The 26776-nt window shown below is 51.5% G+C and overlaps 9 protein-coding genes across 9 annotated transcripts; 3 read left to right on the top strand and 6 right to left on the bottom strand.

Annotated features, from left to right (window-relative positions):
* Positions 1–888: 888 nt before the first annotated feature.
* K460DRAFT_274352 (GroES-like protein) lies at positions 889–2004 on the bottom strand (the record flags this gene model as incomplete). Its single annotated transcript, XM_040927950.1, has 1 exon — positions 889–2004. The coding sequence occupies one exon, from the start codon at positions 2002–2004 to the stop codon at positions 889–891; it is 1116 nt and encodes a 371-aa protein (XP_040792632.1).
* A 1272-nt stretch (positions 2005–3276) lies between these two features.
* On the top strand, positions 3277–4882 carry K460DRAFT_270142 (uncharacterized protein; the record flags this gene model as incomplete). Its single annotated transcript, XM_040927623.1, has 2 exons — positions 3277–3870; positions 3920–4882. 2 exons carry the CDS (start codon positions 3277–3279, stop codon positions 4880–4882), a joined length of 1557 nt encoding a protein of 518 aa, XP_040792633.1.
* A 1076-nt stretch (positions 4883–5958) lies between these two features.
* Positions 5959–7508, bottom strand: K460DRAFT_326583 (uncharacterized protein; the record flags this gene model as incomplete). Its single annotated transcript, XM_040930629.1, has 2 exons — positions 7204–7508; positions 5959–7161 (listed from the first exon to the last, which is right to left on the bottom strand). Exons 1-2 carry the CDS (start codon positions 7480–7482, stop codon positions 5959–5961), a joined length of 1482 nt encoding a protein of 493 aa, XP_040792634.1. The 5' UTR covers positions 7483–7508.
* Positions 7509–8447: 939 nt separating this feature from the next.
* K460DRAFT_422461 (uncharacterized protein) lies at positions 8448–10336 on the bottom strand. The gene has a single exon (XM_040938173.1). It carries the CDS (start codon positions 10141–10143, stop codon positions 8704–8706), a length of 1440 nt encoding a protein of 479 aa, XP_040792635.1. The 5' UTR covers positions 10144–10336; the 3' UTR covers positions 8448–8703.
* Positions 10337–12843: 2507 nt separating this feature from the next.
* K460DRAFT_360930 (uncharacterized protein) lies at positions 12844–14435 on the top strand. The gene has a single exon (XM_040932366.1). It carries the CDS (start codon positions 13047–13049, stop codon positions 14265–14267), a length of 1221 nt encoding a protein of 406 aa, XP_040792636.1. The 5' UTR covers positions 12844–13046; the 3' UTR covers positions 14268–14435.
* A 218-nt stretch (positions 14436–14653) lies between these two features.
* Positions 14654–15031, bottom strand: K460DRAFT_350180 (uncharacterized protein; the record flags this gene model as incomplete). Its single annotated transcript, XM_040931484.1, has 1 exon — positions 14654–15031. One exon carries the CDS (start codon positions 15029–15031, stop codon positions 14654–14656), a length of 378 nt encoding a protein of 125 aa, XP_040792637.1.
* A 543-nt stretch (positions 15032–15574) lies between these two features.
* Positions 15575–16429, bottom strand: K460DRAFT_10290 (uncharacterized protein). Its single transcript, XM_040926504.1, has 2 exons — positions 15908–16429; positions 15575–15859 (listed from the first exon to the last, which is right to left on the bottom strand). Exons 1-2 carry the CDS (start codon positions 16254–16256, stop codon positions 15660–15662), a joined length of 549 nt encoding a protein of 182 aa, XP_040792638.1. The 5' UTR covers positions 16257–16429; the 3' UTR covers positions 15575–15659.
* A 1608-nt stretch (positions 16430–18037) lies between these two features.
* On the top strand, positions 18038–19724 carry K460DRAFT_350182 (uncharacterized protein; the record flags this gene model as incomplete). The annotated part of the gene is made up of 2 exons (XM_040931485.1): positions 18038–18064; positions 18123–19724. 2 exons carry the CDS (start codon positions 18038–18040, stop codon positions 19722–19724), a joined length of 1629 nt encoding a protein of 542 aa, XP_040792639.1.
* A 487-nt stretch (positions 19725–20211) lies between these two features.
* On the bottom strand, positions 20212–25879 carry K460DRAFT_272848 (uncharacterized protein; the record flags this gene model as incomplete). The annotated part of the gene is made up of 4 exons (XM_040927833.1): positions 20212–20408; positions 20467–20616; positions 20668–25544; positions 25593–25879. 4 exons carry the CDS (start codon positions 25877–25879, stop codon positions 20212–20214), a joined length of 5511 nt encoding a protein of 1836 aa, XP_040792640.1.
* Positions 25880–26776: the final 897 nt, after the last annotated feature.

Genomic DNA, 26776 nt, shown 5'->3' on the forward strand with positions numbered 1-26776 from the left:
ATCGCCTAATTTACCCGATGCTTATGTGAACATCTACGCGTTATGGGCGTGTCGAAGACGCTGAGATTTTATTCAGTATGCGTCTATTGACTACATAATATTTGTGTATCAGTAGTATCCTATCTCAACCCGTGATCTTAAGGATGCCCGGATTAGGAGGGACCCGAAGCTTAGTGAGATTCTTTTAATGAGCACGTCCAGGGCTACGCGACTAAGCTAGCACAATACGCGCACATCTACATACGGCCTTAGAGAAATCACATCGCATTAGGCATTGCTATTTTCATCCTTCGTTTATGTTGGCCCGTGTGCTAGAGCACGTGGGGCTGTTGGGATTGGCCGTGGACTGTTTGCTCTGAGCGCCACGTGTCGTTGCAGTGAACGCAAAATTAACTACACTCCATGTAGCAGCAATGCGCTACCGAATATCTTCCGGGTACAGATTATGATAGTCTAGATGGAGTAATCCTAAGCTACTTGTAACTACTATGAGCTCTACCACAAGTCGTGGAATGCACCGCTTGAAACAAAAAGTTTAATTAGCGTCTACGCCCCAGGGCTACCTGCTAAGCTATTATCAGTCTATAGAGTACACCCGTTGAACATACAGCAGCATGATGTTGCAGGCAAACACAGCACAGTGTCGTGTACCACAGGCTCTTTGTAAATGAAGACGTCCAGAGATTACAGCAGGGGGACTGAGGGTAACAATACCAGGTTGATTCTTGTATCTTGTTGGGACCCTGATCCACGCGGCAGCTCGAGGGCTAGAACGCGCACTTCTCGTAACGTGACTAAGGTCGTGCACAATGACTTAGTCATCGCAGCGTTGAGATACACACACATCTCCGATACGCTCACGCCCACTATGCCTGCTACTGGATACTCCTAAAGATTGAGAACCACCTGCTTTCCGATTCCAGTGTGCTCGGCCGCTATATCAAGCGCAGCCTTCCAGTCGTTCAATTCAAAGGCCTTGGTATCAACGAAGGCCTTACCGCGGGGAAACAACCCTCTCTCTAGCAACTTGACAAAATGTATCATATCCGTTCGCTCATACATCAACTTCCCCTTCATGGCGATGTTGTTGGCTACTAAAGTCCAAGGAACCACGGGTTGTTCGACAAAACCCATCAGACTGACTCGCCCGTTGCGGCGAAGGGCACTCGTAGCGCTCCTCAAGTGCAATGATTTGGATGCTTGAGGCGGTGTAAAGTCCAAGACGGCATCAATGGTACCAAAAGCTTTGAGTATCGCCAGATCCGTTGCTTCATCCCCTGTCATCTTCATCGTTTCAATTTGGGCATTTGGCGAGCCATTGAGTACGTGTTCTTTCAACCTCGCCAACTTCTCCTCACTTCGGCCCATGGCGATCACTCTTGCACCCATAGCAATGGCTACCTGTACCCCTGCCCCACCATACCCACCAGTCGCCGGACTCACGACGATAGTCTCTCCGGGCTCCAGTTTGATGTCCCGTAAGCCACCAAATGGAACGAGGAGATAGCTCATATACATCAAGTCCGAAATGGAGTAGCCCAGACTGCCACACAACCTTGCCTCGTCTAGTGGGATGCAGTTCTCGAGTGGAAATCTGGCAAACTCGGCAAAAGTCCCATCACGCCATACGTCTCGCATCAACTTCTTGCTTCCCTCAGCACTACTATCGTGGATGGCTGAGAGGAAAAGGGTATCTGGCTCATCTCGTGCACGAATTACACAGTCAACGTAGATGAGCTGCCCTTCCTTTAACGCAGTCGCGTCGGGTCCTAGGGCGGCGATGCGGCCGATGGCGCTGAGACCACCAACGATTGGTGTAGGGAATGAGTAGTGCCGGCCGCCATTATAGACATCGCGGTGATAAGAGAGTACCCCCGCTGCTTCGATGCGGATGATGGCGCTTCCTAGGCCGGGCTGAGGGGTGGGTAGCTTCTTGATCTGGAAACCGGCTTCGACGCTTTCTAGCTGGAGTGCGAGGTGTTGTACAGGGAGAATGAATGCCATGGCGAAAATTCGACGAGATGGGGAAGAAATCAAACGGGTTGAGCAGAGAGAGAGACTTCTCGCAGTCTAGCTACGCCTTTTATGACCTTGATGTGATCGCGAATCTGGAATGATATCGGAGTTGCTCGGGGATAACCGGACTTATAGAGGCATACTAGAGATGGACATGAAGAGGTCCGCGTACAAGTATAGTAGATCTCCATGAGAGCCATCGGCTTTGTCGGAGATCGGTTGCAATGGCCGAGCTTTCTAGTTGATAGCCAATTATGAAGAGGACGAGGGTGGGACGCTAGATGATCTCTCGCAGTCCCCTGTTGGTTACCTGATATCTCAACGACTAAAGCTCTTAGATAGCGTAAGTCCGACTTAGGACCTAGCCATCGACTGATGAGTCCACTATTAGGAAATGCTAAAGGTGGGCGACCAAACACATCGCATTAGAGATGTCACAGCCTCAGAATCCACAGCGTGTGGCTCATAATCATTGAGACAGGCCCAGATATCTCGATCCAAGGTAGAGTGTTGGCGGAGGATTGAACAAGCGTGCTCACAGTTGGCTAACATTTGGCCGTCGCATTTGTTGCATCTCACGAACCATGCATACCAAAGCTGTGGATTGAGGTCGGCTAGCTAACGGAACGGCCCAATCAAAGTTGTTTGAAGTGCCTTGCTTGTTAGTGTTCTATTGCTGTTTTGGGGTCTGGTGTTGAAGATGATGGGTACGGTCTGCTTAGTAACGGACAGAATACCGAGGGATGCATGTGAAAGCCAAAGGACAATGTCGTGGAGTAGTCGGGCCAGAAGTGTTGAGAAGGAGAATGTATTCCAGCATGTGTATGGCCTGGGGAGAACTCCCGGTGTTTACAATGTAATGCAATATCTGAGAGCCCCAGGCTAGTTTGCGAGCTAGTCTCTGGGAGGGGATAGTTGCGAGCGTACACGCGACTGCGTAGGTATCGATCTGTCCAGAAATCAGGATGCTGTTTCTGTTGGGCCGTGATGGCGCTGTCTGGCGCTGTAATCGGTCGCATCTAGTCAATGTTGGGTTATCTGGTGATGGTGGAACAGGTGAGGTTCGCGTCGGGTCGCGACAGGAGGAGCGTGTGCGTCATCGGCCTGTGTCGGAAGTTTCGACCGCCTAAACAAATGTCCAACATGGCGATCAGTACTGCAACACCAGCGCGGATGTTCCTGTCCTCTATAAAGACTGCGGCCAGCCGTCGTATAATATCCATAATACTTTACAATCCTTAGACCGCAGCCGACGCCATCATGCTCGAGAACACGCTACCCAGGTACCTTCTCATCCGAGGCATCATCCTCGCCTTCCGCGCCATCACACCCCTCAGCATCTTCTGCGTGTCCTTCAGCATTGCAGAGCCCCCACACACAGCCCTCGGTCGCTTCCTGCTCGCCTGGAGCATCCTCGAGACGGCCTTTTGGCTGCTCGTCTACTTGCCCCGCAAGCGTTTGCTCCAGGCCTCGGCTCAGCATCCTCCACTCCTCGATCAGGAAGAGAGGAAGGCGCTCTTTTGGAAGGGCTGGGAACACATACCGAATCCAGAGTACTATATAAGCAGATGGTTCCTCGGAGCAAGGCTAGGCGAGGTGCGGAGGCAGAATGTGCGCGAGTTCTTTGCGTGGGGCCTCATGAATCGGGGCACTGAGAGCGACGCAGAGAGGAACAAGAGAGTGCAGGAGCACCCGGAAGAGAGCCAGGCACAAGAGGAGGAGCTGGATGAGTACGCTGATGGCATACAGACGCTGCTTGGGAGGAGACTTGAGCCTGGTTGGGGCAGCGCGAAGAGCCTGCGGTTGACCATCGATCAAGTCAACATGTCGCACCGGCCCTTTCTTTGGTATATGGTATGTTCATTCCACACTAACACTATGGACCCCGCTGACGAGCCTGTAGGTTGTCATGCTCGTCGACACTTTCACGGCAGCCTGTCTCCGGTACCATGGCTTCATTTTATTCCGCACCCACCTCCGTTCCTCGCTGGCAATGTTTCCACCGCGACCCGCAACCCTTTTCACACACCACATATCCTCCGCACCTGACATCAGCTACTGGTACCGCCCGCATACCTCCAAGACGCGTCTTCCAATCCTTTTTATACACGGCATTGGCATTGGCCTATATCCTTATGTTCCGTGGTTGGGCGAGATAAACAAGCATGATCCTGACGCAGCACAAGACGGCGAAGTGGGCATCATTGCTATCGAGTTGATGCCCATCAGCTTTCGCATTACTGGGCCTATTCCGCGCAGAGACGAGATTTGTCGCCAGATCAATATGATTCTAGAACGCCACGGTCTAGACAAAGTCGTTCTTGCCAGCCACTCATATGGTTCTGTGATTTCCACCCATCTGATTCATAACCCTAGTACGGCCGCTAAAATTGGACCCGTTCTCTTGATTGACCCGGTCACATTCTTGTTGCATCTACCTGACGTTGCATACAACTTCACGGCACGACGGCCAAAAGGCGCAAACGAGCACCAATTGTACTGGTTCGCTTCGATGGATATGATGGTTGCGCACACGCTCGGACGCCACTTCTTCTGGGCACAGAACATCCTGTGGAAGGAGGATCTGCGAGGGCGAGATGTAACAGTCAGTCTCGGCGGCAGGGACCTAATTGTTGACTCAGAGACAGTTGGCAAGTATCTCAATGGAGTCGACCTGAAGAGCGAGGACAGGAATTGGAAGGATTCTGAATGGAAGGGTAAAGGCATCGAGACACTGTGGTGGCCGACTGTGGATCATGCGCAGGTTTTCGAAAGGAGAGACGGCAGGGCGAAGTTGACGCAGATCTTGAGAGAATACGTTAAGCGTAAAGTAGAAGAAGAAGACGAGGTGGAAGAGCGGCACTAAGGGCAGGCGCGCAACCTTGTCGCATCAAGTCATCACGGTGGTCCTGCCAAACCCGTCGGATGTTTTACTGGAATCATTTCAGCAAAATCATCGTGTTTGAACGGCCCAGTCAGGTCATGAGATGACTGGCTCACTGAGTCGACCGCGCCACCACCGAAATGGTATATACGACAACTCAAGTTTATATAGCTACGCTTAGCGTCGGCCATGATAGCGTTCAGTGCCGCCTACGCAACTCGCAATTTCTTGAGTGAAATGCCGACATCGTCTAGACAAGATGCCCGAAGGAAACCGGAATCTTGGCGACCGCATCCAGAAACTGTGGGGACAGCGATGGAAGCTCCCCTGTATTAAAGGGGTGTATCCACTCCAAGATGGTAGGTTAAAAGGCTTCGAGCCGATCCACCCCCGCCTCATGGAGGGAAATATTAATCTCGAACGAGCGTACACATAGATATACAGGTAAGGAACATTTGAGGAGACGAAGCAGAAGTGCCAGGTTAAGTTCGGATCAATTAGTGGGAAGCGTGAAGGTATCGCTGTCGTTGGGCCGGTCTGAATTCCTGCCGCTTGCTGCTCATCAAAGGCGTGCTTGATGGCTGTATGCTTGTCGTGGATCTTATACTGTTGACTGGAAGGGTTAGTAGAGACTGTACATAGTGGATCAATAATTGGAGGAGGTTATGGCTTTGATGTGATCATCGGGAAGAGCAGCATGATAGGTACGTGCATCAGCCCCCATACCTAGTGTGGTGCAGGTTGAAATTTCGACTTTACTACGTGCGGCCATTCTAGTATCTGCGTAACGTATTTTTTTCCTTCTCCTCTCTTGTGACGTCTCTTTTTTTCCTATCTTTCTGATTTTACCAGATTCATTGATTGCCTTTCTTTTGACGATCAGTATACTCAAATCAATATAGTCATCTGAATGTTTTCGATGATGAAGAGAACGAGAGAATGTTGGGAAGAGAATTTATTTATTAGTAATCATAGATGCGGAAGTATGCTTGCCAACAGAAGTGACACGCTTATCCAAACCTATAGTTTAACCCATGTATACAACCAACACTGCACACCTACCATTTGGAAAAAGGCCGCCACTCGTCTTCACGCCGCCGATCCCTGCTCAGTACGCTGCCGCCACGCGTACCACCTGCGCCACGTAAACCACGACCACCGCCTCGTCCACGACCAGAAGACTGAAAGCTGACGATGCGAGCCACGGGAGCGTAGCCAACGTTACCGGAAGAGTAGACGATGTCGCTGCTCCCACTACCGCCAGTTCCACGGGAGGAAGAGCTATCGTTGGACTTCGCACTCGCGGAAGAGTATGATGAAACCGTAGTCGAAGACAGAGGAACGCCAGCCTTCGCCACCCTGGCATACAAAGGAACCACGAAATTGGATGACGGATGAGAGCCCTCTGGGGGACCGGGTGGGAAAGGATTGTGTTTCCGGAGCGCATCATCCCTCCGCCTGGTCCACGCCTTATAATTCGCAATATGCGGACAGTACATCTCCATATGCGTCGTCCAGTGTTCCTCTTCTTTTCCCACGTCGAACTGGGCACATGCCTTACAATGCACCGGAACCGTGCACCGCTCACCCTCCTTGTCCTGGTGGTCTCGCCCGCCACAACGTGTACAGCATAATTTCGAGCCCCAAGTTGAAGAAGGGGTATCACGACTATGCTCTTCGATTTCCCAAGCCACGGCTTGCATGTCTTTCTCTCTGCCCTCCCGACACTGTTTCGGCAGCACCATTTGAATGGCGGAGATTACAGTCCTAGCAGCGTCGTTGCATGCCGTGTGTGCGTCCTCGTGCTCAAAACCAAGCCTTTTAGTCAGAGTGTCCAAACCAACGTCATTGTTCGGTGCGCACTGATCGAACCAGGTGTGCGTGGCCTTGGCGAGGGGTTGTGTATCAACTTCCTTGACTATCGTACCGTACTTGAACAGATCGTACTCTAGCCCGCCGCTCTTCTTGATGTTCTCTTCGTCGTGGTACATGGCATGACCTAGCAACACAACAGGTTTTTTACATCCCTTGAGTTCTGGGTCCGAGGAGTCGATAGGTTGCGAGAATAGTGAGTCAAGGATAACGCGGGCTTCAGCGAATGTAACGAAGCGCGAGTGTCCGAACCGGTTCCCCTCCGCGCCTTTCATCCACTCGGCGCTAGTCTTGAGGTGCGCGGTTTCAACGATGCGGAGGTGGTGGAAGGTGATCTTCTTCAACAGCTCTTCTCCAAAGTCTCCGAGATGCTCGTACCCGCCCTCATTCTTCCCATGCTCTCTCCCCCACTCCTTCTTTCGACGATGTACCCCTAGCATGTCTTTGCGTTCAAACACTGCGAGCCCGATCTCTGTCATTTCATCCGTGTTTTTCGTCCAGGCCTCTGTATCGATGCCGACCACGACCGTGTGTTCCATCAAGGGACTGATGCGCTCGGTGGCTCCGGGGGCATCATGGAAGCCCAGCGCATTCGATAGAACGAAACGAAGTGATTGTTTCGCGTAGAATGCTTGCAGTTCCTGCATGCGCTGGGTGGGCGTGAGTGGTGGAGGCGGGGCTGCCGCGATCGTGGCCCATGATATGGGCATCTTCGAAAACTTCGGTCGTTCGGGCGGGGATAGCCACATGCAGAGGCGTTTAGTTTACGGAAAGTATATAGGTGCGAGCGGTTGAGGGCGCGGATAGTTGTGGATGAAGAGCAGAAAGAGCATCGCGGAAACCTTTCGCTCTCATGATATAGGATCTAGAGAGTGAAAGAAACTGCTCGTGAGTGTGGGCACTGGCTGCCTGTCTGGACCGCAGAACTGGGCGAGGTGAAAGAGAAATGCGTTTGCCTCCATGCTTACCGAAAGCCGTACATCAGCTTCTCACCAGGGATACTCTGGCGCTGATCGTGCAACAGCACGGATCATACCAGATCAACAAGATGTCCTACCATTTGAGACACCTAACGTTCGCATTGGCTCGTTGTTGGAGACGCGAGGTCTCCAAGCGACCCGCTATCTGGATGTTCGAAGTACACTAAAGCACGTTGGTTAATTGTACTGTGCACGCATCATCAAAGTCTCATAGAAGCCTTCACACGACATCGGGTGACGGTGGGACTCTCAGCAGGCTTGGAGTCACGTGCGATCACATTCACTCGAATTTGCCAAGTGAGACATGAAGCTTCATGTGTATTGATCTAGATAGGAAACTGTAGGGGTCAAATAAATCTAGCCCTTTTTGGACCTTTGGTGTTCTGGGTTGCCTCCTGGAAGATGGAACGCACGATGTCCGCAGCAACCTTCCTAAACGTTGGCACGCTCGACAACAATGGCGCGTGCGGCGTCCAGGTCTTCCGCCGCGATGTTCAGTCCATGCGCCCGGGTGGTTGCAGTGTTACCGACGCTGACATCCAGGGAACCACCGTACGATCGGTATTGCTTGGCACCAGCCAAGAGCAACGTGTATAAGGTGGAAAGAACTTTGGGTACCTGGGCTCCTTGCTGCGCAGTAAGACGAATAGCATCTGCCATAGTCTACAGAGGTTATTATAGCTACGGCAGGACATGCTCACTTCACTTACACGATCGATAAGTTCAAGGCATGCAGCACTCAGGAGGCTTTCGCCATCTCTCCAACCTCCATCTGAACCCTGTAGATGTACTGAAATGCTCCGTGTTTACTCTAAGATACACAGTAAATTGAACTTAGGTATCATTATAACTACCTCACCATAATGGACAGCTCGAGACAACACTACAGGACAACACTACAGGACAACACTACAGGACAACAGCACACGCGAAACTCTCTCCTCACTATCGTTAACCACCACCCCACCCGCCACGCGAATCAGAACCACCCATGTATCCACCACCTCGAGGAGTACTAAGCTGCGCGTTAGCATAGCCCACTCCACCACCATTCCGTGCTACACCGTAACCACCTGCACCAGGGCCTGGCGGCACGTTGCCACGGCCATATCCTCTTCCGGAAGGGAATCCTCCAGGAGATGGAAAGTGAGGACGTGTCAACATGCCAGGGGCCAGAGGTGGTGCAGGGTTGTGGGTATAGCCTGCGGGAAAGCTGTTGGGGTAGTAGGCTTGTGGACCAGGCGGAGCTGCATAACGTGGTAGACTACGAGGTGGTTGTCGAGCTAGTGCATAAGCAGCCCGAGCCTGGTCATGCCTCTGGCGTCGAGCTGTGGCTTTCTCCCACGCAAGGTGCATGCAGTGGAGGGTGATGTGGGTACGTGCCTCCTGGTAACGACCCTTTGACCAGCACTCGTTGCAGTGGAGTCCAGTCGCCCTGCAATTAATGTGCATGTGGTTGTGGCTGCCACACTTCCAGCAGTATAACGTACTACCACCGATAGACGCGAAGTTAAGACGGCTGTGGTCCTCGATCTTGGTTGCAACTTCCAGCATTGTCTTGTTGCAGTTCCTCTTGCATGTATGCCTATGCAGTGCAAGCTGAACTGCAGATATGACTGTCCGGCCGACGTCGTTCGCTGCCGTATGGGAGTCACTGTGCTCGAACCACAGACTCTTCACGAGGTTCGCTAGGCCGATCTTCTCCTTTGGCTTGAGCCAGAATTTGACATCGCGTGCGAGCACCTGGGTGTCAATGTAGCGTACAACCGTACCGAGTGCATCGATGTCAAAGGCGACATCTTTCTCCTTGAGATTGTCTTTGTCATGACTGATGTCATGACCAAGAACAACGATGGGGTGGTTGTAGCCTTTCAGGCTATTGACGTCGGTGATTGGTTGCGCGAAGACGTTGTGGAGGATGTTTCGCGCTTCGGAGAATGTGACGAAGCGGCCTTGACCGAAGCGGTTTCCCTCTACTCCCCTTGAATTTGGGTTGGTCTTTGGTAGGTGGGAAGTCTCGATGGTGCGTAGCAGATAGAACTTAATGCGCTTCATCAAGTTCTCTCCATGATCACCAAGGTTGTCGCCCTGGACTAAGGGGAACATGCTCTGCGTTGAGAAGGTTCCGATGCCTATCTCAGTTGTCTCATCACTGTTGGTAGACCAGTGTTCGCAGTCGAGGCATACCACGATGGTATGATTGGCAAGTTCGTTTGCAATGGCCGGGATTCCATTGAGGCGTTCTACACCGAGACAGTGACGCCAGGCAGTCAGATCATTGACCTCGGCGAATGCATCCTTCAGGGCGAGCATAGCGGGAGCTTTGTTGGGGGATGAGGGTGTGGAGGATGAGGACGGAAGGGTATAGGCGGAGGCTGTTGAGAAGGACATGATGAGTTATCTTGTGAAAAGAGTTAGCATATATATAGCACCCGCGTGTGGAAGTGTGGTACCTTGATATATAGAACTGACTTGAAAGTTGAGGCAGATGTTGTTGGAGGTGAGGTTGTCAGTGGTAGACGTGATATGGAAGAAGATGGATTAGAGTAGAGAGTGGGTGGGGGCGATATATATATGAGTGGGGATTGTAGAAGGACGGGCGAAAGAAAGTTAAGGGCGGCAATGCATGGCAAGAGTGAAACATCGCAATAGGCACCTCCACATTGGCAAGCAAACAACGGACGGGTCACGGTGAAAGTAACTTAATGACATGTTCCAATTACCATCCGCCCTCATGATACGTGTATCCTCACAGCTGACAAAAAAGCACTATCGACAAGGTCATGGAGCGTTCCATGCGACAAGAAAGAGTCATTTTAATATTTGTAGCACCGCAAGAGTAGTCAGGGGATTTCTCATAGGAAGCTTTGTAGTGGGCAAGAACAAACGGGCGTGTCAACACGAACTCTGAAGATATTACTCATGTACAAGATCGCGATCCTCATGGTCCTTGCTGTGACACCTAAAATACGAGAAAACATATTGACGCTGTCAGCCAGGATGTATCGCATACCCTAGGCTCTCTCCCGACTCCCAGCAATTCAGACAACCGTGGCAACACAATCCCTGAAGCTGCTAATCACCAATCTCCGCACCCAAAGTACTTTCACAGAACCAGCGATAGCTCAACTAGGGCGTGGGCGCTTTGACAATCTTCTTATGCTAATCAGCAAGTGAAAGTTGATCTATCTATGACAGAGTGTCTAAATGCAGCACCCAGAGTGTCTAAATGCAGCACCAAGCACGCTGGATCTTTCGAGATAGAAGACCTGTACTACCGAACTGCCAGAGAATATGATAGTTGAAAACCAAAAATGATATCTCCAAGTTCATACCGTTTGTGGCCTGAAGCCACTGTGTAGTCCAATGATCAGCTCCAGGGCAGTTCCCGAAATCTTTGTGAAAGCCCCCAGCAAACTAAGTGCCGATATGCAGGTCGCTTTCGATGTGACTAGTTATAATCAAGTTTGAAGGAGCAACGCTGGGCAGATGATCGGTATCCGTCATAACTTCCGGGCCCTCCATTACGTGAGTGACGCAACATACAGTGAGATGACTGTCAGCAACCTTCTACCGCTTCTCAAGCCGGGAAGAAGCACAATGGAAGAAGTTGATCTTGACGTAGCAGCGGTGACTATGAAAGTTGGTCTTGGTGTGACCGTACCCACCGCAGCGTAGACAGTGCTTGTCGGCGCCCCGTATCCAAGCCTGCTGACGATCAGGCAGTCTGCTTACGATGAAACCTTTTGGAGCTTTTTGATCCCCAGGCAATGTTCGAATACAGCCTTGCCAGACTGAACAGATAGCAATACCTTCAGTTGCGGGAGCTCAGAGAGTGGAGGTGATGGGGAAAACGAGCCACCGGTGGCTTGGCTCACGGAGCCGGAGACATCAGATTAAGGCATAGTTAGACTTCTAGGAAGCTGAGAGGCATTATTTATGTGTCTAGTGCGAGTGGTGACTAATTTACAATGTGCTCCTTTAAGATGGAGGGAGGTAGAGCGGTAGTCTACCGGCGAGAAAGTAGAGATGCTCACTGTTGAAGTAGATCCAACAGAAATAGCCCCATTTTGGTAAATATTCAAGTGAGTGCGTTAAAGAAGATTGAAGTAGATGTAGGGGGCTATCCAGCGCATTACCGACCATATCTTGAAAAGTGTTGTTGTGGGCATTGAACATCCCTTCCACGCTTAATGTATACGAAATTAGATGGAAGCTGAACTATACCTTGCATGAAGATACTATTGCGAGCTTTAGACGGCAGTAAATAAATATAGTAGATTTTGTGGGCGACAAAAGTAGACAAACCTTCTTGAGTTTTCTTGACATTCAGCAAATAACCAAATTTGACAGGGCTAGCACTCTAACCAAGAACACGTCAATCATACATACATATTTACAAGTATACGTAGCTTCTGGACTAACTGGATCCCGCATCCTGCTAAGTAAGGCATCCTACAAATTATACGACAGTGATCGCCATTTCTGCACTTCGTACGACATAGTTGCAGTTAATAATTAACTTGATGTGCAACATGATCCTTCGAGTGGAAGGGGGTTAGTTCCTGGCATGAGTAGCATTCTACAGTCAAGGATGTATATGATTACTAGGGGTCGACAGGAGAATGAAGACCAGGGCTCGAGGGCTCGGAACGCATTCATGGTACCAGACGGTACCTCTTGCATAACTATGTAGCTGAACTACAAATGCTTTGCATACTCGTATTCGCTAGCATGCGATAGCTGCGTTACCCCGAGCCATGTAGGTGTCACTTCCATCGCAATTTGGTCACATATTAGATACGCGCTCTGTTGGCTTCCCGGCTAGTCTGGGGCTGTACGATGACGGATGATAGGCTTTCGCGGCGCTGGCAGGGCGTATTCAGAGCGTATGGAGAAGGTGCCAGCATAAGGTTAGGTTAAAGAATAGAACCGGTGATTCTTTTCCATTCAGGCGCTATCATAGCGAAAACAGTTTCGCTCTTGGGTGGTGAGATGTTCTTAAAAGTGGCGAGATGTCCGTGCGCCAACCATGACGCAGGCTCGGCTGATACCTCTCACGAGCCAAACTCCTTCACCGCAAGTACCTTATCGCGCTGCATCCCTGCATTTGTACAGCGTTTTGGGCGTTGGCCTGTCCTTCATCCTTCTCTTCCTCGACAATCAATTGCATTGTTTATCGGCCTAGTTCTACCCCGCTCTTCCCCGCAATTCACGAGTCAGCGTACCCTTCTCCACTTGTTCACTGCGAAAAGATACACCCTCAATCGTATCCGATACCAAGACCCCCGAGAATGTCGCTCGGCCTCAACGACGCAAACGGAATTTCATGCGCTCAACGCGAGCGTCTGACTGCCTTACCCGATGAGATCCTGCTACAGATCTTTGAGGAGCTGGGTCGTATCTCCAGGCGGGATCTCTGCAACGTATCGCGGGTGAACAAAACGTGCCACCGCCTCAGCGATGCCATCTTGTACAAGAGCATCCTCTTCGAAACTCCAGAGTTCCATCTCACATTCAGCGAATCGCTAAGCCGCCGACCGCGCCGTGGGTCGGCTATCTATGAGGTCAAATTGTCGTACCCGTCATCCGAGCTGTCGCAATTGTCTCTCGATGCACCAGTCCATGGCTCCCATCTTGATCCTAGCCGCTCCAACAGCCTCTCGCGAACTTTGTCCATCATGTCAAATTTGGAGAAGCTGGATATCTCGGTGCCAGACGTCTTGTTGCACGGTATTGGCACCCTGTTCAATGGACCCTTTGATCTCGCCTGTCTCAAGTCGTGCTCGCTGTTCTACCAGTGCGCCAATGATGCGTATTGGGATTTGCGAGAGAACATTCACATCTTCGCCCATCCCACACTGGAGAGTTTGACTATCAGAAGAGCGAAACTAGACGATAAAGGGTTCGATCATATCGAGCGTCCCCATGAAACCGCTCTGAAGAAACTATATTTGATCGAATGCGACATCAACGACGACTCTCTCAGTGACCTTCTCGAACTCCCGGAGGCGCTTGAGGAATTTGTCATGACGCAAGTCGAAGAACCAGAACCGGAGCTAGAAGAGAGTTCCGATAACGTCGGTGACTATATTCTTGCTCTCCAGTCGCAAGCAGAATTCCTGAAGAGCATCACCATCGATTTTCCAACATTAACAGGCCGCAAGGCGCTGCGGATGCGACAATTTGAGGCTCTCACAACACTGCGCCTGAGCTGGGACTATCAGCTGTTCGGGAAGTCGTCTAAGAAGCCGCGTCTCCACTCGGTGGGCTTGCCACCTATAATGGAGGTTCTGGAATTCTTCAATGACTTGGGCACCGACGATGAAGTAAATGACCTGTTGTTGACCGTGATTGAACAGAAGAACATCATTGCTAGAACTTGGCAGACCATGGTGGTTGTCGAGGGTGACGACGGAGTTTCGAGGGAGATCAAAGACGCATGTAAGTCGGCTGGGCTACGACTGGATATCATTGGTGCGATGGATACAGATACAGATACGGATGATGACTAGAGGAGAATATTGACATAAAAATTCCTACAATCAGGAAGAACGGCCATAGAGATCCTAAAACCTAGATATAGATTCGTGAATAAGATAAAAAATAAATCTTTGCTTGCAACCACGTGTCTCGTTACCATTGGCAGCTGGCCATAGTTAATGATGATTTGAAGACACGCAAACCTCCCGTCACGGGCATCGACTGACCTATAAACTCGACGCGGCTGCTCAGTACCGTTTCGGAAAGGGATATGAGATGAAGAGTAGGATTACGAGAAGGGGGTGCTTAACATTGATGACGTGCACAACATGATAAATCTGTAAAGTTATTCGAACTATTCCAAGCGGCTGCTGCATCAGCGAATGCATTCTTAGCATCTAGAAGAGTCACATCGATCTCACTGCAAGATCAGCGTATACCTCCCTTTCGCAACTATCCTCGTATGCCCTCCCTTCTTTCTCCCCTTAAGCTTCTTCATCTTAATCTCTTTATGTTTCTTTTCTGTCTCCATCACATTTCGATCTCTCTTTCTCTTCCGCCAACCCTTGCGCCAGCCTTCGACATACGCACACAGCTGTTTCGCAATACAAAAGAGTACCATGGCCATCGAATCAGCTTTAAGTTTTACATGGGCTGCTTGAGCAAAAGAGAGGGTGAATGGGTTCACTGATGCGATTAACTTGCGAGTGGTGCGGACGATATCGATGGGCATGGCTGCTACTTTGGTAAGAGCTGCGGCTGTTGCAGCCGTGGTAGTGTTTGTTGAGGAGAACATGATAGATGTGTTTCGCAGAGCGATGAACAGACTCTATGTACAAGAGGGAGGTCGTAAATATGCGCTTTGAGAACGAGCTAGCAGTGAAGTACAATGTTAGAGGAGCTAACGCATCTATCGCTCTTGAATACCTATCTGCGTTGATGCGATGACGAGCCTGGGAAGACGAGAGCGCTGTCGCTGTTCGCGAATGGCTTTATTTGCATCAACGCAATTGAAAAATTACACCACCAACATGCAGTCATCCCTGCTATGTATAAAGAATCCTTTACTGGACATGGAAACATGATAGACCGTAGGATGCGGGAGGATGTGTATGCGTCTGAAGAGATGGAACGCAGCAGTTGGGGCACGCCAGGAAGTAAGCAACGGCAAGAGATTCAACAGGCATTTCTCTCTCAACTAAAGCATGATCCCTTATATGCCCATAATACGCCTTCTTATGAAGATTCATTCTAGCATGGGTATTTGAAGACTTTCGAGTGACTCAACGAGCGAGTAATTGTTTTAGTATATTTAAAGCCATAAATTTATCTCCTGCAATGCCAGAAATTCTCTTGAACCCCTCTGCGCCTTGCCACTAGCTCCTTGAAGTTTCCACGTACGTTGCTTCAACGAATGTTCGTTCTCAGCCACGGCGTCTCCTCTCCTTGCCAACGCGTCCATCGTAGCTGCTCCTGCCGCGACGTAGGCTGCTGGTTGCCGTGCGACCACGCCGATCACCAGGGCGACATGGGCGGTAGCTGTTGATACGGTTACGCATCTTGCGGATAGCATAGTCCATATCTTCGAGGCGGATGACGTAGTCGCCCTGGATAACATCAAGATCTATACTATGTCAATGTTAAGGTATCACGAGAGGCGAGGAAAACATACCCAAGTTGCGCTCCTCGATGCTATGACAAACATAGTGCACTGCTTGGTTCTTGAGGCTGAGCTGATCCCCAGTCATCTTCGCGAGGCAGCACAGTGTAGCGAGGAGCTCAATGCCCCAGTTGAGCGTGTTGGGGTCTGGGTGGTATTGGTACGGGAAGGGTGACGCAGGTGAGACGATGTGCCAGGCTTGACCGATGTCGAGGATGAGGCGATTGATGCGCGCCTTTTGGTCGGCCGAGAGATCGGTGTAGTCATAGATAGTTGGTGCAGTGTCGACCTTGGTCACAATGGTGTTGTCGGTATTGATAGTCACATCGACCATGGCCTCGTTGACAGAATTGTTTGACATGATGGCGTTTTATCAATATGATGAGTTGTAGATAAACTGTTGAGGTAATCGAGAAGCCGTAAGGGTATCAGTAGAATTGATAAATCGAGAAGAAGTCAGGGGACCGGTTATCGAGATAGTGCAGTATCGAAGTAAGTGGTAAACGTATATCCAGGTGCGGTGGCGAGCTCTCAACCTCATGGGAAGGCAAGCCGCCCACTACCAAGTAAAGGTAGGTTCCTAAAAGACTACATGGCTAAGCGAGTAATATCCGCTCACTCGAGTCTTTGAGTCTTCAACGCCCACTCAGGTACTTTGGAGCACAGTATTGGATATCTTGATAGCCTTTGGAACATGGTGCGAGCATATGCAGAAGCCAAGGAAGTGGGTGCAAAAGGGTATTGGTTCGCAATCTCTTTCCGTGCTCTTGGATGTTCTTTGCACGCTCAAGATTGCGGCTCACTCCACACTAATCTGGAAGGCGTTCGATTGTCTTTCGAGCATTGTCCTCTCCTCTGAACATATGCGCTCTACTGTTGCGCTCACCTGTACATAGGATATGAGGGTAATTCCATAGGCTTTCCATTATCGATTTTTGCCTATAACCCATCAGCTTCCTTGCTCTCGCCTTATCCATTAGAGGTTGAACATAACATACCGGCGCCGCATATCCATCCAACTGTAGGATCTGACCCTGTGTCTGCCCAGTAGATCCACTCCCTTGTAACTCAAGCGGTCCATCATGCTGATACGACGATCCACCTTGCGCGGCTTGGTGTACTGTATACCCTTGGGCCAATGGGGGGACAAATGGCCGCCTCTCCTCTTGCATCCTGTGCTGTGCCTTTGCCCTCGCGCGCTGCTTTCTTAATATGAGATAGAGCACGGCAGCACAAAAAATGCCAGTCGCTACGAGCGAAGCGAGAGTGATTATTAGAATGTATGCAGTGGCTGTGAGTTGCGTGCGACGCTGTTGGCGCGTAGAAATTGGTGCCATTTAGGTTATGCGACGTGCTATGCGAGCGGACGTCGAATCGATGCTTGGAGAAGGGAAAGAGAGGAACTGGGATGCCATCGCGAATCTGGGGCCTGATGTACACATTAAGACGTCGCTTAACCAAGCTGATGCGAAACACAGGGCGGCAAGGGTATCCAGGTACGAAGAGCTCTCGTGCGTTCACGCCATTGATGAGCGGCGGCTGGGTGTTGGGGGCTGAAAAGTGCAGCTGAGACTTCAAGCGATCGGGAGGCTGAACCCAGCATAACATAGATCAGTAGGAAAACAAAGAGGTATGAACGTCTTGACTGCTACTGGTAACCATCGTACAACCCTATATGTCTGGCCATGTACTATCGTCACCTTAAGTAACATCAGCGAAAGTTGCTAAAGAAGCCCCCACGGGTCGATTGCCGTTTAGCGCATCCTGATCTTTATGGATGACGCGCATTAAGGCCAAAATGGTATATGACGTCTTTAGCATTTGACAAGCCAAAAGCAACCTCTTCAACCTCTGGGCAGTCAGGATTAACAATTGGTACCTAAGCACGGTGGTATAGTTACGGTGACCTTGGTTCTCATCCGCGCCAAGCTCGGCTACATTGACCCCGCGGACGGTTGCAAACGCGCAAGCTTATACTACAACACCGCGCACTTTTGCGATTTCTTTGTATATTGCGCAACTAGTTGAACTGTATCGATATCGAAGGAAATTGCAGCACCTTTCGATCTCATCCAAATCACATTTCGAGTATGCACTCGCCATATCATCCGATAAGAAGACGTCAACAACATCGCACCCAAAATGGATGAAGACTTATGCATTCTTGAGGTACGTCAGGGGAGCGCGTGGCTGGGTCGCACAGCTTTGCTAACAATGCGACCGACAGCAAGAGTATTGCCCACCAATAGACCCTGGCTTGATTTCCGCCATCTACTTCGATTATGCCGGGCAGGAGAACGCGATTGGCTCTGCCAGGCAGTTGCTTGATGTGTTGAAGGCGACGGCTGCAGAAGAAGCCCTCACCGACTTCAATCCCTCAGGCTACAACGAAACCCCCGGCCATGAGAGTCCAGAAAAACTCAGCACCGATGCTGAGTCGAACGCCGATACATGGGCCACGCAGACGGTCTTGACGGACATCTCGAACTTGTCGAATGACATGACTATACTGAGCTTGAGCGCGCGGTCAGTAAGCGGCTCAGAGGGATCAAACGATGGTGGCTATTTCAAGGACACAGAGCACTTCGATACCCCGACGAAGGAGCTGCTGCTGGCAGAGACATTTCCGAGCCTCTCCTTGGAAAAGATTACATACACCTTGAAGAAATGCGGCAATGACTTCAGCAAGGCGACCGATGAGTTGCTGAACCATGTCTATTTCGAGGATACCAGGACAAGCCCGATCGAGGGAGGATCCGTAGTAAAGGGTATCGATGCCTTCTCGGAAGACCATCACGTTCCACATCGGGGAAAAAAGGGCAAAGCTAAGAAGAAGAAGAAACTGACAGTGTATAGTACGGATACAGCTTATTCGTCCGAGCCAGATACATTAAGAGCTCCGCCCACAAATCGATGGCAGAATACCAGTCGCGACGTCGAATTCATCACGTCGCGTACAAGCTTATCCGCAAAATCAGTCTCGTCGCTCTATCACACGAATGGTGCATCATTATCAGCGACTCTACTAGAAATAGTTCGCAAAGATATAAAGGCGCATGAAAAGGACGGAGAGCCCGACGCCGCCCTAGTGCAAGACGCGATAGTCCTAAACGCAGACTTCACAACACTCGATCTCGAACACGCCCTCGCTCTAGTGCGCCTCGCAACCCCCTCAACAACAAAAGCACACGAGCTTGCAAAAGCACTCACTGAACAGCCCGCAAGCGAAACGGGTGGAAAGGGGGGCATCAAGTTAGATCTACGCTACGCTCCCATCAACCTCTCAGATCCGACGTCCGAATCCTCAAAGCTGCCAACCCTAACACCTTCCGCACGTCCACGCGACGCCGCCTCCACCGCCCGCGCCCGAAGCGAAGCCTTCCAGAATGCATCCGCCGCCTACCGCAAAGGCCGATCGACGCCGCTCATGAAAGCAGTAGCAGGATACTACGCACAGGAAGGGCGCGATCTCAACGCCAACTTGAAAGCCATGAGTGCAGCCGAAGCCGACGCATTCGTCTCTTCGCAATCTGGACCCGCCTATCTGGACTTGCACGGCGTTACTGTAGCAGATGCGACGCGCATCGCGAAGCAACGGACGCAGATCTGGTGGGATGGCTTGGGCGAGAAGAGGATCCCTTCGTGGAGCGGTGCGGGCAAACGTGGGGGCGGGGAGGCGTATACTATCATCACAGGCTTGGGGAGACATAGTGAGGGTGGGAGGGGCAAGTTGGGGCCTGCGGTTGCGAGGACGCTGGTCAAGGAGGGGTGGAAGGTTGAGATTAACTCAGGAGAGCTGCTCGTCACTGGTCTTGCGAGGAGGAGGTGAGGATGTGCTCAATCACCCCGTTAGGTCATTTTGGATGTATATTGGGCATGATTTGGCCTACTATATAGCGGCAATGTCTTGTATATGGGGTTATATAAGAATGACCGCATTGACATACGTCTCTCTCCCAACCTTTCGATAGAGGAGACAATCGTGCCTCATTCAAGTTTCACAGGTGTTCAAGTAGTTTCACGTTGACATCAAACAGAGTTTCTGACAACATTGTATTATCATGAGATAGCAGCGATTCTACGTCTGCTGTCCAGACTATGGAAGTTCACGCGCCATTATGGGACGCCGCCAAGAGAGCACCTGCAATGCATATCCCATTTCCGAGACCATACCATCATGAGTTGCGTAAATCTTATGCTTAAAATAAACCTTGACCGTGAATACATTGAGAAGAATTCTGATTTCGAATTGCCATGAGAACTTCTCAGCCCTCGAAATTCCTTCGCAAACTGTTCGTTGAGAACGTGAGATGTGTCTAAGAGAGATGGAAAGCGCCCTGGCCCTCGCGAATAGCAACACTAAGCCTCTCGCGAAGCACGTCTACCGTGCTATAGTCTGGCATTTTCAGGTAGTTGACGCAGGTCATAACGGAGGGAAGGTAGTCGTCGGATGTGTACGGTGGCTCGCTGGGCTTACACACAACGGTGAACATGGGCGTTAGAGCTTTGAACCCTGCATGTATATTAGCATTGAAAAGCGGTCAGGATCAGCAGAGTTATCGGGTACTTACCACCGATAGGCAGCTTCGGACTACCAGTAATGAACTGTAAAAAGTCCCTACGCTGTTGCATGTTGAACTCGCTCATCGTCTGCAAGAGGTTGCGCACACTCTTGCTGTCGAAGTTGTAGCCGTGGTCTGCCTTGATCGAGTCCATGAGAGCTATATTATCGTTAGCAGGTTATAAATAACACTCATGATTGACAAACTTACTCTCTAGCGACCAATCCTCGTCAGTCCGGCCGAACAGCATTACGAGCTCGTCAGGGGTGAAAGCCTTCAAGGCCGAGTACGGGAAGACCTCAGTAAAGCCTGCGCGGAACGCGTCCGCCTGGCGCTGAACCCCAGACCCTAGCGTAAAGTCGAGGACCTTGTCAACGTAGGTGTCAACGTTATCGATCGTCACAGGTGTGTCGGCCCCGTTCATGACGAGCTCAATCGAAGCATAGCCCGGGAGAGTGAAATCTAAAGCCAAGTCTTCTACGCGACAATCTTGAATGATGATGGTCTTCAGAGCTTCCGCCTTCTGCGCCGCGGATAGTTTGTCGTTGGTGTCGACTTGCTTCTTCGCGTCCGCAAAGTGTTTCAATAACACAAGCGATTTGGCTAGATCCTGGTCGACTGCCAGGATGGCTCCGAGCGATGGCGTGACCGCCGTACTGCTACCATCCCCAATGCGAAAGAATGTAGGGTTGAATGATACGTCAATGATGCGAGAGTCCAGCATCGAACGGGCCACAAATTTGCCTAGAACCTTGAACAGCTCCAGCTTCTTCTCGCCATTTTCGGTCTTGGCTTCGTCGACACTCATAGGAGCTGGATACAATCCACCTTTCCCGAAAGCGTACTCGTCTTTATCATTAGAGTCGTTCTCCCTCCAGAGCTTGAGCTTCTTCTTGGAAAACTCTTTGGAGACAGTCGAATAAAACTCCAGTGTCGGTCCCAGGCCGGTGCCAACCTCTTCAAAATACTCCACTTCTAGGACACTGGCAGAATGTCCATACAATTGCATGACCTTCATGGCAGACTCCAAAATGCGCGATCGCGAGATGCGAACCTTTTGACGTTGAAGTCTGCCGAGGAAAGGACGTTCGTCCCTGTGACGATCGTGCCTTGAGTCGCTGGTGGGCTGTGAATTCTGCCATCGTGTCATAGATCGAGAGTAACCAAATGAGGTGGATTGGAGGAAAAGATGACGCGTCTCGAACGGGAATAGGAAAGGATAGAAGCGGGCCAGATCTTCGCTCCAACTCGGTAGGCAGTTACTAGCCACGATGAGTGGCTCTTCCAGCTGACGGTTAAGTTTCGCAGTCAACTTTGTATTGACAAACTGCGAAAGTGGCTCTGCATTGACCTTGACTTGCTCCTTGTCATCTAACAAGATATCGTCAAGGTGCGAGTTCAAGCTGTGTAGTATACTGAGCAGCCGGAGAATGCCAGACGTGACAGGATGCTGATCCAGGGATGCCGGCATGCCCAAAGAATCGGCCTTGGATTCTGGAGGTGGGGTCAAGGAGCTGGGCTCAGTTGGCGGGGGACCTTGCACACGTTTGAACTTGATGGTATGGATAGCGTTCCAGACGGTGCGATGTGAAATGTCCGACGGTTGCGCTTGGTTGAAGTGGACAGCGCGATAAATGGTCGTCTCATTTGAGAGTGGCTGATCGTTCACGCTGAACTCTATATGCCAATCTTGTGGAATCGACTGGACTGCTGCAGCGTACGAAAGTGCACTTGCAGCCCCGCCAAGACCTTGTCGCATTGCAGAGCTCTGAAGCAATGCTGCTAAGCGTGATGATGGCGTGCGATTCTCAGATGGTGGTTTAGCTATTGGCGCAGTCTGGACTGGAGTAGCAACTCTTGTGCCATCTTCCTTGCGAGCCGTGGCTTGCCCTGTCGGTGCAACTTCCACACTCACCGCAGACGGATCTGGCACATCATCGTCAAGCTCGTCTTCGAGGTCATCTACAATGGCGTCCAGGGCGCTGTTCTCGTCCATGGAATCTTCGTCAGATAAGCGTTCTTCATCAGCGCATTCGACGGGGTCTTGGCTGCTGTTGGATTGCGGCATAGCTGGGGGTGGAGGAGGTGGTGGAGGCAGTTGCGCCTGTTGACGTCGACTTGAGCGACGGGTTTTCTCTCGTGTAGCCGAGCTTGGACCGGGCTGGGATGGGTCATTCGATGCCGACTTGGACTTTGGCGACTTCTTGGACGATCGATTTGTCGATTCTGCAGGCGTATGCGGGGGAGGTGGAGCGCGTCCCTCAGCAAGAGCCTGAGCGTACGCCGCAAACTGATCCCTGGATTTTGTTGGTCGCGGGCGCTCTGCAAGGCTAATTCGAGGACGGAGGTAGTCATCCAGTGCCTTGAATGTAGCGATGGCATGAATTGACACCATGATATTCCGATAAGTTTTGGGAATACCGGACTCGTCATCAGCAACGAGCTTCAGCCTAAGCTGCTTGGCCAGCATCGATGTGGCGCTGCCTCGGCCATCGTGGGAATTTTGGTGAACGGTGATCACGTCAAAATGCTCCGATCTGCTGAGAAGATCTTGTAATTTGTGCACCAATATGCTGAAAGGAGTTGCGGGAGACGCGCTGCTAGCGGTCTTGATTTTGGTCTGGCCATTGCCACCCATGAAGGCTTCCAAGAACGTTGACCTTGGGTCAATGCCCTTGACTGAAGCAGATCCCGAGAAGACGTCCAATAAAACCCCAACAATCTTGGATGACTTTAGTTCGTAGCTTGTGATGCTTTCCAATGCGTCACCTTCGAAATAGGCCGCTAGTCGCGTGAAAAGCTCCATGCAGTTCCCGGCACCGCCATCGAGAACGCATGATTTGATTTCTTTCGCAAGCGACTTGAGGTCCTCCAACACTGCAGAGGCCTTGTCTCGAATGGGCTTATCGCTGTCCTTCTCATGAACGTCAATGAACTTCTTTGCTCTGAGGGTGATGATATCTTCGATATTGGGAAGCGGTGGACGGGCCTGATCGTCAGAGGACGACGACGAATCAGAATCATCGTCATCATCTCCGTTATCACTGTTCTCGTTATGATCGTCGTCTTGGTCCTCGTCGTCGTCATCGTCTTCCGAATGCATCTCGACATCTGCGATCGCGACGGTTTCTTGCTCGACTTCTCGATCTCCAGATGAAGTAGTGCTGGCGCCAGAGTCGGCCGCAACTTCCACTTCTAGTGTCGATCTAGGCTCTTTTGTCCGAACTTCCAGCGGCTTGCAAGGTCGATTCGCTAGCTGCGATATTTCGGAAATGACGCCCTCGCGATAGAACTGATATCGGTAGATCGATTCTAGCCGCTTGAGCAGCAGTTCAGCAGCTTGCAGAGCGTACGTGACCAGAGAAGGGTGATCTTGCTGCGAGAAAATCGACGCCAGGTGCGAGGCATAAGGAACGGGCCGCAACGCTTCCTCCAAGATGTCCGCGTCGAGATTTGATAGCATCTTGAGATGTGCGGTTAGCACCTTCTGCCGGACGCTCAGATTTACAGTGCTCGAGTACGCATCGGTGAGTGTAGGAAGCAGGATAACTGCGAAGCGCTTGACCTCGGTTTTGCAACCCTCTAGCAGTTCTACGCGCTTCTCATTGGCGCTCAGCTTGGTGTTCGAGGACAGCGGTCGAAGATCATCTCCTGGGTACCCGGCATCAAAGAGATCGTCAAGGTACATCAAACCATCTTTCGGGACGTCGGGAAGTAGCTCGCAAATGACATTGAGCGTCTCGTAAACCTGGTCCTTCGGCCGGTGAATGAGGGCTTGCATGATAATCACAGAGTCGATCTTAGCCGCAACGTCCTCGGTCCCACTAGGAGGCGAGACGCCGGTAAGGATTTGGTACAAAGTATCGACCACGTTCATCTTGAGCAATTCAGCCGACAGGCGTGGACTAGCTTTGGCGGTATAAGCGAGGACTTGAAGGAACATGGTGTGGATGTTAGGTCCGATTAGGTTCGTAGTGCCGGGTAAGAGAAGCCTTAAGATGGCCTTTAGAAGACCAGTGCTGACCAGCTCTTCCAGCTTGCTCTCCTGATGCCGAAAGCTTTGCACAATCCTTGACACGCAGATACAGCCCTGTTCCACGACTTTTTGATCGTTGTTGTTCAGAATGTTCTCGAGGATAGGCATGACATCGCGAACGACTGGGAACGAGTCTTCTGGGATGTTCCGACAGCAATTGGCGGCGGTGGTGACTGCTGTTCGCTGTGTGCTCGTAGCAAAGAAGTCGAGGAACGTCAGGCATGCAGTCAGACCACCTTCCCTAACGATAGCAGACGGGAACTCGACCGAGATCTTCTCAAGCGTGCTCAGACACTGCTCAGCCAGGTCGATGAAATTAATCTCGAGCAATTTGGAGCACAGGACGGGCACAGCGCCACCGTACACGACATTTGCGGTGGATGCGGGCAGGGCTTCCATCAAGTTTGCGAGGCAGCGGCAGGCGAGAAGCATGACATCGGGATTCTCCTCGCCAGTGAACTCATTTGGCTGCATGAGCTTGACCAGTTCCTTTACGTATGCGTCAGGCGCGAAGTTGCCGGCCAGGTTATCCTCTGTGGAGATGAGGAGCACTTCAGAAAGCTCTTGCAATGCAATCAGCTGCATGGACATATCTGGCGACCGTAGTTGCTCCAATATGCCCCGTAGGCGCTGTGTGGTGCCCGCCATCATGCCAGTGAGCTGCCGCAGGGCAGCGAGGCTGTGTGGATGGCGTCCAAGGAAGCCGCTGGTGAAGGGGTCGTCGTCATCGTCGTCGTCGTCGTCCTCTTCGTCATAGCGCCCACCCTGGCCATCTTCATTCTCGTCATCACTCGCGTTATCCTCGCCTGATTGCCGTGTGTCATCCTCGGGCTTGCTCTGGGGCGGATCTTCCATACTCGCATCCTCGTCCGCCTTGTTCGACTTTCGTGAGCTTCTGCGCGACGTGGAAGGAGCGTCTGGATCGTTTTCGGTATTGGGTGCTTTCGGCTGCCGCCGTGAGCTGTCGCCTCCAGTCTTCCGGCCACCTTTGCCGCGTTTTGTGGATGAGGGCTGTGGGGTCGAGTTCTCCTCTGTTGGGTCAGTGGGTGGACTGCTCTTGGTCAGTGTTTGCTCTTTTGGTGGGGCGTCTGGCACAGACCCAGTCGATGACATGGCCGCTTTGCCTTTGGCCCTCTTAGGACGGCTCGCAGCCGGGGCGGGTGAGTCCTGGGGCTCGACTTTGGTGCGCTTAGCACGACCTCGAGGGGCGGAGGTTGGCTCTGCTTTGTCTGGCTGCTCTGGGCTGGGGTCCTGTGCAGCAGGCTTCCTTTTGCGCGATGTAGCAGGCGGCGGTTGGGCTGGGGATGAGGAGGAGGGTGGCGGCGGGTTTTCGCTGGCGGAGCCTGCTGATCGCCTCGCAGACGAGCGAGTGACTCTGGACGACATGAGATTCTGACTATACGCTTGAACAATCGACGGTTTGCTCAGACTGTGGCCCCGGTGGGTGTCGCAGCTCTGTGTGGTTGAAGCAAAATGGGAGGAAGCAGAAGCAGTGGAGGAAGCCGCAAGCAGTTGAGTCGGGTGGACAGTGGTGGTGGGGTGGGCTTGACTTTGACTGCAGCGGCGGAGAGACGAGCGAAGAAGTGATCGTACCTGTCGCGCTGGTGGTCGAGACGACTTTCACGGAGACCTGATGCCATCAAGGCCGCGCCATGGGCGTGTGCTCAAGCGAGTGCGGTGAGTGCAAACACGAGGGTTCGGGCAGCCAGGCGGTGAAATGGTTTGTGTCAAGGCGGGCAAACAAAAGAGGATTGCTCGGGTAGTGTGCTGGCTGGAAGAAGAGATGGGGGCAATAGTAGCAGTGATTGTGGATCAATAATGAAGAGGAGTTGTCAATGTCGAATGCGGCGTTTGAGCACGTACGTAGGTCGGGGAGCAGTGGACACTAGTGGGCACTTATCGATAGGGATTCGGTGCCCGTGGACGGACTTGCTGTTGCAGTTACAGAGGCAGCTGGAGGGAGTGATAGAGGCAGAATTGAACCAGAGCATTCGTGCCCTCTTCCTCGTTGGCTATTGCAGACTGCCTTTACCACATATACTTTCAGGCAGGTAGGGACGTTGGGTCGACGATGCCAAGGCCATTATTCAGTGAGCACTCAAGGGACATGGCAGCCAACTTCCGATACTCGTCTCAACGAACATAAGAGTCGTCATGCGGGTCACAGATTGTGCCATGCCATGGGCCATGCAGCAGAAGAGTCGTCACGTATTTCGAGTGTCTTCTAGAGACGCTACCAGGACAAAGCTCAGCAACAAGGCGACAGCGCCCTGAACCATGCAT

The sequence above is a fragment of the Cucurbitaria berberidis genome (genome assembly GCF_010015615.1).
Source record: "Cucurbitaria berberidis CBS 394.84 unplaced genomic scaffold K460scaffold_1, whole genome shotgun sequence".
NCBI classification, from domain to species: Eukaryota; Fungi; Ascomycota; class Dothideomycetes; order Pleosporales; family Cucurbitariaceae; genus Cucurbitaria; species Cucurbitaria berberidis.